Raw genomic sequence first — 13,048 nt, forward strand, 5'->3', positions numbered from 1 at the left:
ACCTGTTTGCCCAGTCTTCCTAAGGAACTCTGACTTTTGCTACTTCAGAACCTATCCTGACACTGTCTGTCGGACACTAATTCCTAGTGACCCCTCCCCCCCCACCCTCCTGCTCCCACTGAACACTCAGGCTCCAAGAATAAGGGAAAGACTTAAGGGATTGGGCCTTTTACCTAGAAAAGAGATTAAGTGTTTAAAAGTTACTTACTTGAAAACATTTGGTTGGAAACTAACTCTAAAAGTGAACAGTTACAAACGTTCTTACTTACCTTGGATGTGTGATGCACTATTCTTAAATGTATGGTTAACATCTTTCTTTCCTTAGAAACTGTTTTGCAATTCTAATAGAAAGTAGATGTGAAGGTATATTACACACCTGTGATTAGGTTGTGCCTCTTCCAAAAGTAATGTGTTGGTTTCACCAGATTGTGCTCGTTAGGATAATTGTAGGTGTGTGCCCTAACTGGGTATCGCTTCCCCCAACTTGCTGCTAGCCTGTCCAGAATAAGTCTGCATTAGGTTGTTTCCTACCTAGAATAACTGAGTCATTCAGTAAAGTGTAACATTAGGGTTTAGTTTTCCTGTGCTATCTAACCCGAGTCTGTGGCTCTAACTGTCCCTTATAAGTCATACATCAATTACTTGTATAGCTTGAAAAGATCTAACCTGGACTCAATGTGAGATTAAAAAAGTATATAGGTTTTACTTCGCTTGAGTTAGCTGTGCGCCATCCAAAACTAAGTTACAAGAGTTACTGTTTATCTCAATCTGCATTCCACTGATCTCAAAAGCACCTGTAATTGAATATTACATCCTTTGGTTTTACGCACCTAGTATAACTTATTACAAAAGTAGTTAAAGGTTTTTACTGTACCTGGAATAAGTATTCCACTATTCACAAAAAGTATATTGTCCAGTTGACTGATTATGTGATTTGTACCGAGAGTCACTGTGCAACTGGGAGGGTCTACAGCCCTTGCATTACTGAATCTAATTGTGAAAGTAACCACTGGTTTGTACTTCTCAAGAATAGGTGTGACCTATACTGAATGTGTATGAAAAGGTTTGACTTCCCTAGAACTACTGTTAGGTGTTCCAAATAAGGTTTATACTTTGGTCGGTGTACCTTCAAGTATAGTGTTGGGTTTTGATAATTGTGATTACATATAATGTATGATAGTACTTATTTACCCCTACATTTGGGCCTACCTGTATTTAAATAAATTGCTTATTTTCACATACATAGTGTTTCAGTGTTTCTTTGGACCATTTGTATTACTATTTCATTTGTACTGCTTTTAAGATAAGTCTGGCTGCTCCATCTACACTACCCTGAACTCCGGTGGTACAGCCTTATACTAAGAGTGGAGTCTTGTACTGCCTCAGTTGAATGGTTTTACTAAGCCCTTAGTTGGACTTCAGAAAAACTGTCTGAACACCTAATACAAAGCAGATAAGTCTTGTGTAGTCTCACAGTGTGACTGCACCAATTCCTACCAAACAGAGCTACATCCAGCTACAAGCATTTCTTCTAACCTAAAGGTACTATGGAGGGTGAAAAGTATAATTTAGCTTCAACCAAGAAGTCGCTCCAGAGTGACTTGAGTGCGTGCAGAGGTGTCTAGGATGCAACTCTACCTCCAACCCAAGCTGCCAGCTTATGTCCCTTTACGGAATTCTTTTGCAGGGTTCCCTTCGTTGTGTTGAATTTCCAAGTATCCTGAGGAACCTTTGCTGCTGTTCTGATGCTACAGCAGACTTTGAATCCACTCCTACACTGACTTTCTTCGTATAGTTCGGATTGGACTTTTAAAGCGTTCGTTTGTCCGAATAGTGTCTCTAGAATATTAAACTCTGCTGCTATGTGATTAGCCAACCTTTTACCTTCCTAAGAGACTTTATCTTATGTGGTTTTGCTAAATACAATTACTGTATATCTTTGTCTTAACGCTAGTGCAGGGTAGTACCAATACAGAACTATCATTGAAGCAATAGCCTTTGAAAAGTTGTATTAAGAATTCCTATGTCTGTTAGTGTGTGTTAGTTAAGTGAACAAAGTATTTACCTACCTTCCTTGTGTAAAGGCAATAAATGTATATTTTAATATAACATTTTATGTTAGTGTTTATTTGGACTATTGCATTTACTGGGTTCAGTGTATATGCCTACGGCTCCCATCTTCCTCCTATGATAAGCCTGACTGCTCTGCCACTCTACCAAGGTTCCTTGAGTAGTACAGACTTATACTAAGAGTTGGGGACCTTTATGCCAAGGGATAGTTTTATGAAGTCGTCCGTCAAATGGACTTTAGGAAAAACTCCTCTAACAGTAGCTCATCCCAGTACATTAAAGAAATTAAAAGGAAGCCACTGCCTTTAAAATGCTGTGTTCTGCCATAGTACTTTAGTCAGTCCAAAGTTATAGGAAACTATAACTCCAATCGCACACTATGTAGAGACATAAAAAGGTCACCCATAAAGAGAAAGACTAGGTGAGAGGGCAAAAAGATTCCCACTCATTTAGGAATAAGGGAAAAATAATCCAGTCCAGCAAGAAGTCCTGGGGCTGACGCAGCTCAGGAAGATTAATTACTGAAATTAAAATCTTAACACCCCCCTCCCCTCCACTGGATCCTTGTAGGAATGTGTCCAGTGGTCCCAAAACTAAACCGCATGCAGGAGGTGCGTGAGAAAGTCGCACTCAGGACAGAGGGTAAGACTTGGAAAAAGAAAATCTTCTTCACACCGGCAAAGCAAAATTAATGAGACAATCAACGCTTATTCTGTTGAGCTCCCAGAACTTGCCCATGGGAGCCATTTCCAGCCTGCCACCCCAGCCACACATGCTTGGGCCGCGCACATTTGGTTACAGTCTCTCCTCTATTTCTCATCCTGCTTAAAGGATCCTGTGTGGACATGCCTCAATTGCTTGTTTCTTTGTACCTTTTTAACCACTCTGCTGTACTCTGGAGTACGTCTTTGAAAGCTCTTCCACGTTTACCTCTGCGGGTGGAAAGCCCTGCAACCTAGGGCTGGATTTACCTTCCTGAGCCATGAACATATGGTCTGGAAAGATACTAACCAAGGATCCTGCAGGCTACACAGAAAGTGGTATGGACCACACATATTTAACACCAGATCTTTAACCCTGCTGTCTAGCAGGGCCTACACTTAAATACCGGTCTCCAGTCACAGAGTGCTCAGAATATAGAAAAATAGTACTTTCCTAAATCAATAAAACTCCCCCAGACCAGCGTTGAAAGATGCCAGCACTCTACACTCTGTGGTTTAAGTACCCACTTTAGTCAATCTGATGGCATTCATTTTAATTTAGGCTAGACTCTGACCTATTATTGTGATTATGTACATTGTTTTAAGCAGTTTCCAACATACGAGTTTGGGATAAGAACAAGTTTTGCAGTGTAGAAAAGAAATATGAGAAAACATCATTAATGAGAAAGTAAAAAAGTAAAAAAATAAAAATCATATGCAAGCCACATGACGGGTGATATTTCTGTGAGGATAGGGTCCTGACCGATTTACGCAAGAACAGGGCTGGCATATCCAACTGAAAACAGAAGGGAAAAGTCTAACAGCATGCCTATGTTTACAACCTGCCACGCAAGACGTACAGTTTTGAAGCGTTAGAGATTTGTGAAACTGTGGTGGCCCATCTTATTTGTTCATGAGCACTCTACTCTATATTTGTCTAAAAGTAAAGTTCTGAAACAACTATTGGAAAAGCTCACGAGAAAATATTTAGAGAAAGTTGCCCAATTGTCACCCATTTATTATTCAAAAGCATAGTTTAAGTTAAAGAAAGCCCAAGTACCTGTAAACAATACTGCAACATTCTGCATGGTCCAATTGCAACTCTTAAGCCTTCAAGTGCTCCCATAACCGCCTGAATAACATGAGGCGAGGTCTCAAATACATTTGGCCAGACATAATTTAATAAGTGATTGAGTGAATCTTCACAGCCAAATCCAAAGACACCAAGCGACATGTGCTGAACCACCGCACTGGCTGTTTGTCTGTGAACGAGATCTCTGTAACAAAAAAAAGCATAAACTTGTTAAATCCATGTGTTATGTACTAAACATACATGTAGCCATACAGTTGTTTACAGAGACACCTTGCAATAATGAACAAAGTATTTGAAAGAGCTGAAACAGACTTGAACATTATCAACTTGAAAGTTTCAGTGACTAACATAACATGACCTGTGTTAGGTTTTTTTTGTATTCACAAATGTCACCGTCTGGGACAGGACGTTGGACAGTCCGTTAAGGTGAATTTTCATTTCTGTGCCAATTCCCTTTAACCTTCTATGCCCCCAGCTCATTTGCTGGACTCGGGGCTTTTTCATTTTAACTCCTGAGTGAATGGGGCTTTTTTCCTCACACTCTTATGTGTTCTTTCAGACTAGGATGTGTTTTGCTTACTGTTTAATTGAGTCTGTTAAACTCCATAGGCATCTGCTTTTTGCATTGTGAGACAGCACCTTTTGTGCAGTGCCACTGAGAAGTCCCTTTACTTCTCTTAATGCTGAACTACATTTTCTTGGGTGAACTACTGTTTCCCAAGAATAATAATGTGACTCCCGTCTTACCTTTTCTTTTGCGAGTCCAGCACACACTGGGGGGAGGGAGGGTACATAGTAACTCCTTTTTCCCACTTCTCATGTAACATTCTGTTACACTAACCTGAATGGCTGGTGGCAGTGGTTTCTTTTTTTACTACCTTGTGTCATGTATCTGCAGGCTGATTCCTCAGCTGCAGTACCGCACCCAAGGGTGACAATTTTTTCAAAATGGCCCTGCTCTTTTTTCCCCCCATTTCTCGTCAGTCAGTTCCTTTTGGGCTTTTACTCTGAATCCGGTTGGAATCCTTTGTGCATTTTGCCTTTGCCGGGCTTCCGCCCTGAAACCTGACCAGCCTCTGGAAAAGCAAGAAATGAGGGAGGGTTCTGAAACTTCCCTGTCCTTTGTCTCTAGGAGTGCCTGAGTGAAACCAGTTTTGAATGGCCGGCTGGGTGATTGACAGCCCATGGCAATGAATGAATGGGAACTTGCTTGAAAGGCGAGAGTTTTGCGACTAGAGGCAGAGTCGACCACTGGAGGTAAACATCCGAAGACGACGTGAGAAGACACCAGCAGCACCTTCCTGGACCGCAAAGTGCCCGGTGAAGCCCCTGCAGCTGTGCTGACCCAGTTTTCGTTTAGACTGGGAAGACCCGTAGGGGACAACTTCCTCCCTTGGGCTGGTGGGACCAACTAGCCTTAACACTAGCTTCACTCTGGCGCAACCCCCGACTTGCTGTGACTTTCCAAGGCTGCAGAATCCCAATGCATGGGGACCCCCGACCATCGAGTGCATTGTCTTTGTATATGCAAATCTGGCCAAAACTTTGTGGGCATCCAGAGGACCCTACAGAAGCAGGAAATCTTCATTCAGAGTCCCATCACCAGAGTCCAGGACCGAGGGATCAAACCGCTAACCAGAGCTGTTAGTTCTTCTTTGGTGCTGAGAAAAAGACACCAAAAGAACAAAAGGCATCTGAATCAAGGAGAATCCACTGCCGCAGAAACCCGGTAGACGGCCTCCCTTTCGTCACCACAACCAATGTCCCGAAACAAGGGTCTGCCAAGCTGTAGGAAGGAGGAATCCTGCTGGAACATTTTTTCTTCAAATTGCATGTAGTGTGGGGTTTGGGGTATTCACCTTTTAGCCATAGGTTGTGCTTCCTGCACTGGGAATTGCTTTTTCTCAACTCTCCTGCACTGGTCTAACAGCTTGTGCTCTCTACAAAGTAGCTCACTTGAGGTAGAGTGATTTCTTCTGAACTTACTAACTTTGCCAAGACTATCTAAGATGGCATTCAGAACTATTGACTTTGTCCATTGACTTTGGCTGTCCTGGCTCCCTAAAGGCACTTCTGAACCTACTGGCTTTGGCAGTACTAGTTCCCTCAGTTTTTAATTGTTGACACTATTATTGCTGGGATAAAGGTTTACCTGCTTCCTTTGAGAGATTGTAATTGTTTTACAAACTGTTGAAAGTATGCCCTAAATCATATTCTAACCTGTCCTTTCTTTATCAAATCAATAACTGAATTGGTAACTGAAATAAGTGCAATACTGACCTTTACTCGAGTCACTCCGTTTGCTGGAACATTTGTTAGCATAAGAAAAGTCTTTACCAACTTTTGTCTTTTAAAAACATAATCCGAATGTTGATTGAATGCTACTAGTAGATAAAGCTTTTTAAAGAATGCTTATTTTAACTATGGGCTTCATTACAAATCGCCCGGTATGGAAACAACGGTGGCGGTAAACCCGCCGCCACCGTTGTTTCCATGCCGGGCGATCACAACTCCTGCAGGCGGGAGGTGTCACTCCCGCCAGATCTGACCTGGCGGGTTTAACACCGCCATCCTGCAGGCGGACGAGGAAACACCGGCAGCATTACGAGATGCTGCCAGTGTTTCCATGATCCCCATTCCCATTGAGTCCTATAGGTTCCCATTGAGTTCTATAGGACTCAATGGGAATGGGGATTAACACCATTCCGCCTCCGTGATTCCCGGGAAACCGGGGTTTTAATGCCCCGGTAATTCCGGGAATCACAGACGCGGAATGGTAATACGAGTCCGGCAGTAACCAGGCGGTTTTACCGCTGCGGTTACCGCCGGACTCGTAATGAGGCCCTATGTGTATATTATAAATATTTAGATATAACTTTAAGTGTGTAAGTGTTACTTGTATTTACTGATTTCAATTGTACAGCTCTACAGTTCACAATACCCCTCTTAAGATAAGCCTCGCTGCTCAGTCACACTACCAACTTGTGTAGTACAGGCTTATATTAAAAAGGTGGGTTACCCAATACCAAGCAGGTAAGTCTTGTGTAGCCCCACACCAGTTGGACTGCACCAATTCAATATTCACCACTGTTAGGCAAGACTGTGTGCAGTACCCTTTGGGAGACTTAAACAACCTTGTCCTCCTGTCAATAGGGAACCCAACCTTTGGTATACGTCTGTACTACACAGGTTGGTAGTGTGGCTGAGCAGCCAGGTTAATCTCAAGAGGGGTCAATGTGAGCTGTAAGGTTGTAACAGTTTCACAGTGACAGTTATTCAAATAAACAATTATACTGAAGGTTTCTTGTTAATTATTAATTTACCAGTCAGTTATATAAGTCTTCTACGGAAGGGGGCAAAACATTTAACAGTTATAGTACACTTCAAAACACACTTTCTCTAAATCAGATGATAACCATTCAGGATGGCACAGAGACACTTCCTACACATTCAGGTGATTTAACTAGTTAGGACACTGTGGACATTGATGTATCACTAGTTCCCTTCAGCTCCTTGCCCCTTTACACTAACTCCCTGCCTCTTTCTATCCGCTCCATCCCCACCTATTCTTCAGTCTGTTCCTCCTTGAAATCACTCCTTCATAAACCCCACCGCCCTGACACCCTATTCTCTCTCTCCCTTTACTTCTTTCTCTCTCCCTCTAGTACCCCCATCTCAACTCTATTCACTCTCCCCCTTCCTTCCTATGACCTGTCTTCCTACTATGTTATTTACTCCCTAATACCTCTCCCTCATCCATCCATCCTTCACCATCCCGCCTCCCCCTCTCCCTCCTTCTCATATGCAAATTGTTGTACACACTGTTTTTTGGTCCAATTCATGTATATTGTTTGCTTCTACTGTTCTATGTTTCGTGTAATCTTGTTAAACTGTAAAGCAAATACATTGAGAGCAATACAGAGTTTGGGTGTAAAGGATTGGATATGGGCATAGAACAAACGTTCACAAATAAATCAAAAACTAGTAAGTACTTTTTAAACCCTCCGATTGAGCAAAGTCTAGGGGAACTGAAGGTCTTCTTGCAGGTAAGTAAAAGTCTTGCAAAGTTTTTAGAAAAGTTTGTAGAAATAAGATTCACTTGAAGGGTCACAAGCTGGGAGGCTTGTGAGGGGCAAAGCTACAAGCAACTCTGCAACGGCAACCAAGACAAGTCTCAACTGAGAGCAAGTAAAACGACACAAGAGGCAAGTCCTCTTAGGTTTGCAGTACCTTTGGTTAGAAGAAAGGGTTCCAGCTGGCTTCTGTTCCTGTGTAGATCTGCAGATCCTGTTCCTGGGCCTCAGTCATGGGGCCAAGAGGGATGACGTCTGGGGACTCCTGCACTACAATGGGAAGGTCGGCGGCAAAGGTCAAACTTCAATTCAGCTGCACTTCGCGGATTCAGCTCCTCGCGTCTATAGCAAATAGCACCACTGCTGTCTCTCGGATACCACTCTAGACTTTCCTAGCATCTGGGGTCCATCACTCTGTTGAGGTGGCTCAGGCTTGGTATAGAATAGAAAATGCAACCTACTTGCAATCTTGCACGCGAGCTAATGTAAGCTTACAATTTGTTCTGTGGTTTTATCTGTGGCGGCATGGTAAAAAAGTGCATTGAGGTTGCCCAATGCCTCAATTGACTAGTTGTAAGGAAAGAATTTTTTTTACCTTCAAATTGCGCCTACAGATGGTCGAAAGTCCTACAAGTAGACTTGGTTGTATTAATTGATTTTAATGATCATCACATCACCTAGGAAAAACGTGAATGCTAACATGTGCCACACCTAGAGTTGTGAACACCAGCCTGCGTGGCGCTCAGATGGAGTTGTGAATGTTAGCATGCCCACACCTGGACGGGTCTCTAGACACTAACCTGAGCCGCATCTGGATATGGGTGAGGGTTGGCATGACCACCCCTGGATGGAGCCCTAAACATTGGCCTGCGCCGCGTCTAGATGGGAATGTGAGGGCCAACAGGTGCCACACTCGGACAGAACTATGAATGTTAGCACGGTAAAGGTCAGGTAACCCACTAACCAATATAAGCTCAAACTCTGCATACTTATCTCACTCAAAAAACTCACAACCATCTCTCGCACAACAAGCCACACTCAATTCACAACACTGCAACACATAAGCCGGAACAGCAGCACACGCGGACTGACTTCGATCCAATACCTGCACCAAAGCTCAGCACCCGATGTATACTGAGTTGAAGCTGCCAACAGAACAACACTCCTCTCACTATCCTACTCCCTTCTTCACCTTACTAACCCATCCCACCTTTATCGTTTACAGATCCGCCTGAGCGCCTGGGGACCAATTCCGTTGGTGGCAGTGCGCGGTACAAACACCTTTAACATTTAACATTCCTAACAGGCATAGACAGTGAAATAATGCACATAGTATTGGGTTCAATGTGATTGTTCACTGGTAAGTCCTTAATTTTTCTTCCCTCAGTAGTTTAGATTCTTAAATGTTACTTCACATTTGGTAAGTCTCTAAGCATTCTTGGTATTGAAGGAAGTACAATGGTGATTTAGCCGGTAGTTTAAATTCTTAAATGTTCCATCACATAGAATTTTAAAGAAGATTGATTTATGCAAGATTAATCCTTATGGGTACCTAATGTTGCTTCACATAGGCGTTTCCCTCTTTTGTTAAGGTGTCCCCCTGGTATTTGTACTTCATACAGGATCGGTACTTTTGAAAGCCTTTTAAACATTCACTTGGGTGTTTTATTCCATTGGTTGGGGTATGATGTCCCTCGTAGGTTCAATTGCATTCCTAATTGTGAAACGCATTGATGTATGCCTCTATGGTTAGAGTATACTCTCCCTCGACAAGTGTTTTCCCCAATAGATTGTCATTTTTTCTTCAGGAGGGTGATTGCTGTTTGCTCTTTCTGGTTTTCATTTTGCCTGTGAATCGGTGAAGTTACATTAGTATTTTTTTTTAGTAAATTAGTTACAAGTGGTGACCCGCACTATCGCGCTGTCCCTAAAAGTATTCAATATAAGCTCCAGTTTATTGTAATGTAACACATGTGATCACAATTGTTAGTCACAAAAAACGTTCTTATGCACAGTTTATTAGCAAAGTCTGTCAGCCGACACACGTTTCGACATTCAAGTCGTTCTCAAGGCTGGCAGGTCCATCATAAAATTAATATTAACATTCACCAAACAAATTGTTAACCAAAACAAAAGCAGGTAAGTACACATAGTATTGTGAAAAGGTATTCCACCCACATTAGATGGAGCCTGTGACTCAAGTGCAAGAATCTAGAGAGCATCTAGTGAAAACTATCATCTTTAAAGTTAGAGATATGACATGTAGTAATTCTAGCATGCACAAGTAAATGCTTTCTTTCATCACCAATACTCGTTCTCCATTTGTAAAATCATTGGACTGATGCCCAGACTGAACATATAAGTTCACACATTACCAGTTCCTATATCAAAAATAGTTGCCCAGCCTCAACCGTGCATCCAACTGTTTACATGTGCTTATGCAACATCTATATGCCTTACCACTTTATAGACAATCCTAAAAGAAATACTAATGTAACTTCACCTTTTCATCGATTCACAGGCAAAATTAAAACAGGAAAGATCAAACAGCAATCACCCTCCTGAAGAACCAATAACAATCTATTTGGGAAACAAGTGTCGAGGGACAGTATACTCTAAGCATAGTGGCTCAGGCTTGGTCAGTCCTGCTTCATGAAGTCCTGAGGATCTTCCTGGAGTTCGGGTCCGGCTTAAAAGTGATGTTCCTCTGCCTGGCACTTTGGTTCCTGCAGCACAAATGGAAGTACAGCCAGCTCCGAGAGGATGTCCAGACAACTTAACTTTGGGGTTGATTGGTCCCACCAACCCAAGGGGCTAAATCTTCCTTGCAGGGCTTCTCTAGTCAAGGCGAATTTGGAGCTTCAGCACAGCAGCAGGATTTCACTGGGCAAACCAACTGTCCAGAAGTTGCAGCAGGCGGTTCTTTTGCAAGTTCTTCTTCGGATTCCAATGTCCAGTTGTCGACTCTGCCTTCCAAGCCAAAAAGCCACGCCTTTTATGCAGGTTTCTCCCATTCATTCCAGCCTAGCTGCCAATCACAGCAGGGGTGGCTGTCCGCCAAGCCCTCCAGCCAATCACCCATGGGTGCATTCTTGTAACCAAGGAGACTAATCACAGGGAGTTTCGGGCACATCCCTCATTTCCTGCCCCTGCTAGACACGCTGGAGCCAGAGGCGGGCTTCACTTGTGAATCCCACCAAAGACAAAATGAACAAAGGGACGAAACCTGGTTTGGAGCGCAGAGTAAATCTCAAGAAGGACCTTTCCAACAGGAAATGTCAAAAAAACAAGACCACAGCCATTTTTACAAAATGGGCACCCATGGGTGCCTCACTGCAGCTGCGATTGCAACCCACAGTAAGAACACACAATGGTAGTAAAAAGTAAACCACTGCCACCAGCCATTAATCGTAGACAGGGTAACAAAAATGTTACATGAGAAACTAGACAAAGGGGATACTAAGTAACCCCTCCAGCACCCTATGGTAAGATATTGGCCCTCATTACGACCCTGGCGGAAAGTGACTGACCTGACCGCCATAGCGTAAATAGCGTTTCCGCCATTGCACGACGGAGCAAAGTGCGTCTAATTCCGACCCATCGGGCACGAGCACTACGCCATGGCGGAAGTGCAAAGTCCGCGATGGCGGAAATGTCCCCAAAACGGCCCTCACCGCCGCCGTACGGCGCCCTAGGTGCAATTCCGCCACCCATCTTAGCGGTCACCGCAATGAGCGGCAATCGGAAAGTACGGTGACCGGAAATATACGGAAACGGAAGTAAAAACATGGTCCCGGAACGGGAAACAGCACGCCGTACACCTATAAAATCACAATTTCCACACAACCATTAAAAATACTACCCTGAGACTCATCCCAACCCGTCATCCACCCTAGCGAAAGCAAAAAAAATGGGAAAAGCAGCGAAAAAAGCGTGCGACCGCAAGCGGCAGGTCCACTTCTCCCGTGAGGAACTCACCGTGCTCACAGAGACCCTCCAGGAGAATGCTGCCGTCGTCTTCTCGACGCAAATGACCAGGACGGCACTTGCGGACAAGAAGGCCATATGGGCCCTGGTGGCACAGCGGGTAAGTGCGGTGGGGACCGCACCCCGCAACCCACAGCAATGCAGAAAGCGATGGGACGACTTGCGGATACGCGTACGGAGCATACTATCCGCCAACCGGAACATTGCCACAGCTACCGGGGGAGGATCGGAATCACCCATCAAGTTGACCCCCTGGGAAGAAATCTGTGCCTCCACCATTCGAATGGAGAGTATAGAGGGAGTCGGAGGGATGGAGAAAGGAGTGCAGACATCCGAAGAATCAGGTAGGTGGGCCAAATAAAACAATGCTAAATCCACAATGTCCAATCATGTGAAGTACCATGTGTCCACATAGTGCAACAGAAACACATGTCCAGGAGAACGTCCACATACATTGGCCTGATAGCGCACTTTAAAAGTCACATTAAATACATAAATAATTAAAAATCCTAAAAACACCCTCTACACGTGCAGCAGGCACACCCTAACTGCAGGCTGCAAAACAACTGCATCCTCAATCCACACAAAAATGAAACCACCTCCAAGGCCCCGACCCAAATCACCCTCAGGTACCACCCCAATGCATGTGGTACATTGCCATTCCAATTTCCACAGACCCATTAATAACGCTCACCCTCCTTTACTCCACCACAGGGTCCGATTCAAACGACGAGCTCCAGGACACCCCTACCAGCACACCTGCAAAGAGGGCCAAGACCAACGGCCAAAGACCCTCCAGCTCAGCTGCACGGATCAAGACACGGCAGCAGCACAAATCAAGTGGCAGCACACAGGAGGGAACTTCAACAGGCACCCCAGCAGCCAGCATGCCCACAACAGCACCACCACAGGTCCCCCCAATGGATGCCACAGAAGGCACTGCTTCTGGTGGCAGCAGCACCATAGGTGACACTGCATTAATGGCAGCATGCTCCGACACAGAAAACGGGGATGTCGAAGTAAGATCCATCCATGACCTGTCTCAATCCCCCTGTTTGTTCCATCCCGTACACCATGAGGATACCACGCAGGGGCACCCACAAGACGACGACTGGCCATCCCCC

The 13,048-nt window shown here is 44.2% G+C and overlaps 1 protein-coding gene across 2 annotated transcripts in view; it reads right to left on the reverse strand.

Moving 5' to 3' along the window:
- SF3B1 (splicing factor 3b subunit 1) overlaps positions 1-13,048 on the reverse strand; it is a 493,451-nt gene that overhangs the window by 63,933 nt on the left and 416,470 nt on the right. For both annotated transcript variants that reach the window (XM_069615730.1, XM_069615731.1), the window contains one exon: positions 3,832-4,048. In XM_069615730.1, the coding sequence (XP_069471831.1) occupies positions 3,832-4,048 (217 nt within the window). The remainder of the gene's footprint in view (positions 1-3,831; positions 4,049-13,048) is intronic.

This window comes from Ambystoma mexicanum, chromosome 9, assembly GCF_040938575.1.
Source record: "Ambystoma mexicanum isolate Mex_15411 chromosome 9, UKY_AmexF1_1, whole genome shotgun sequence".
In the NCBI taxonomy this organism is placed as follows: domain Eukaryota; kingdom Metazoa; phylum Chordata; class Amphibia; order Caudata; family Ambystomatidae; genus Ambystoma; species Ambystoma mexicanum.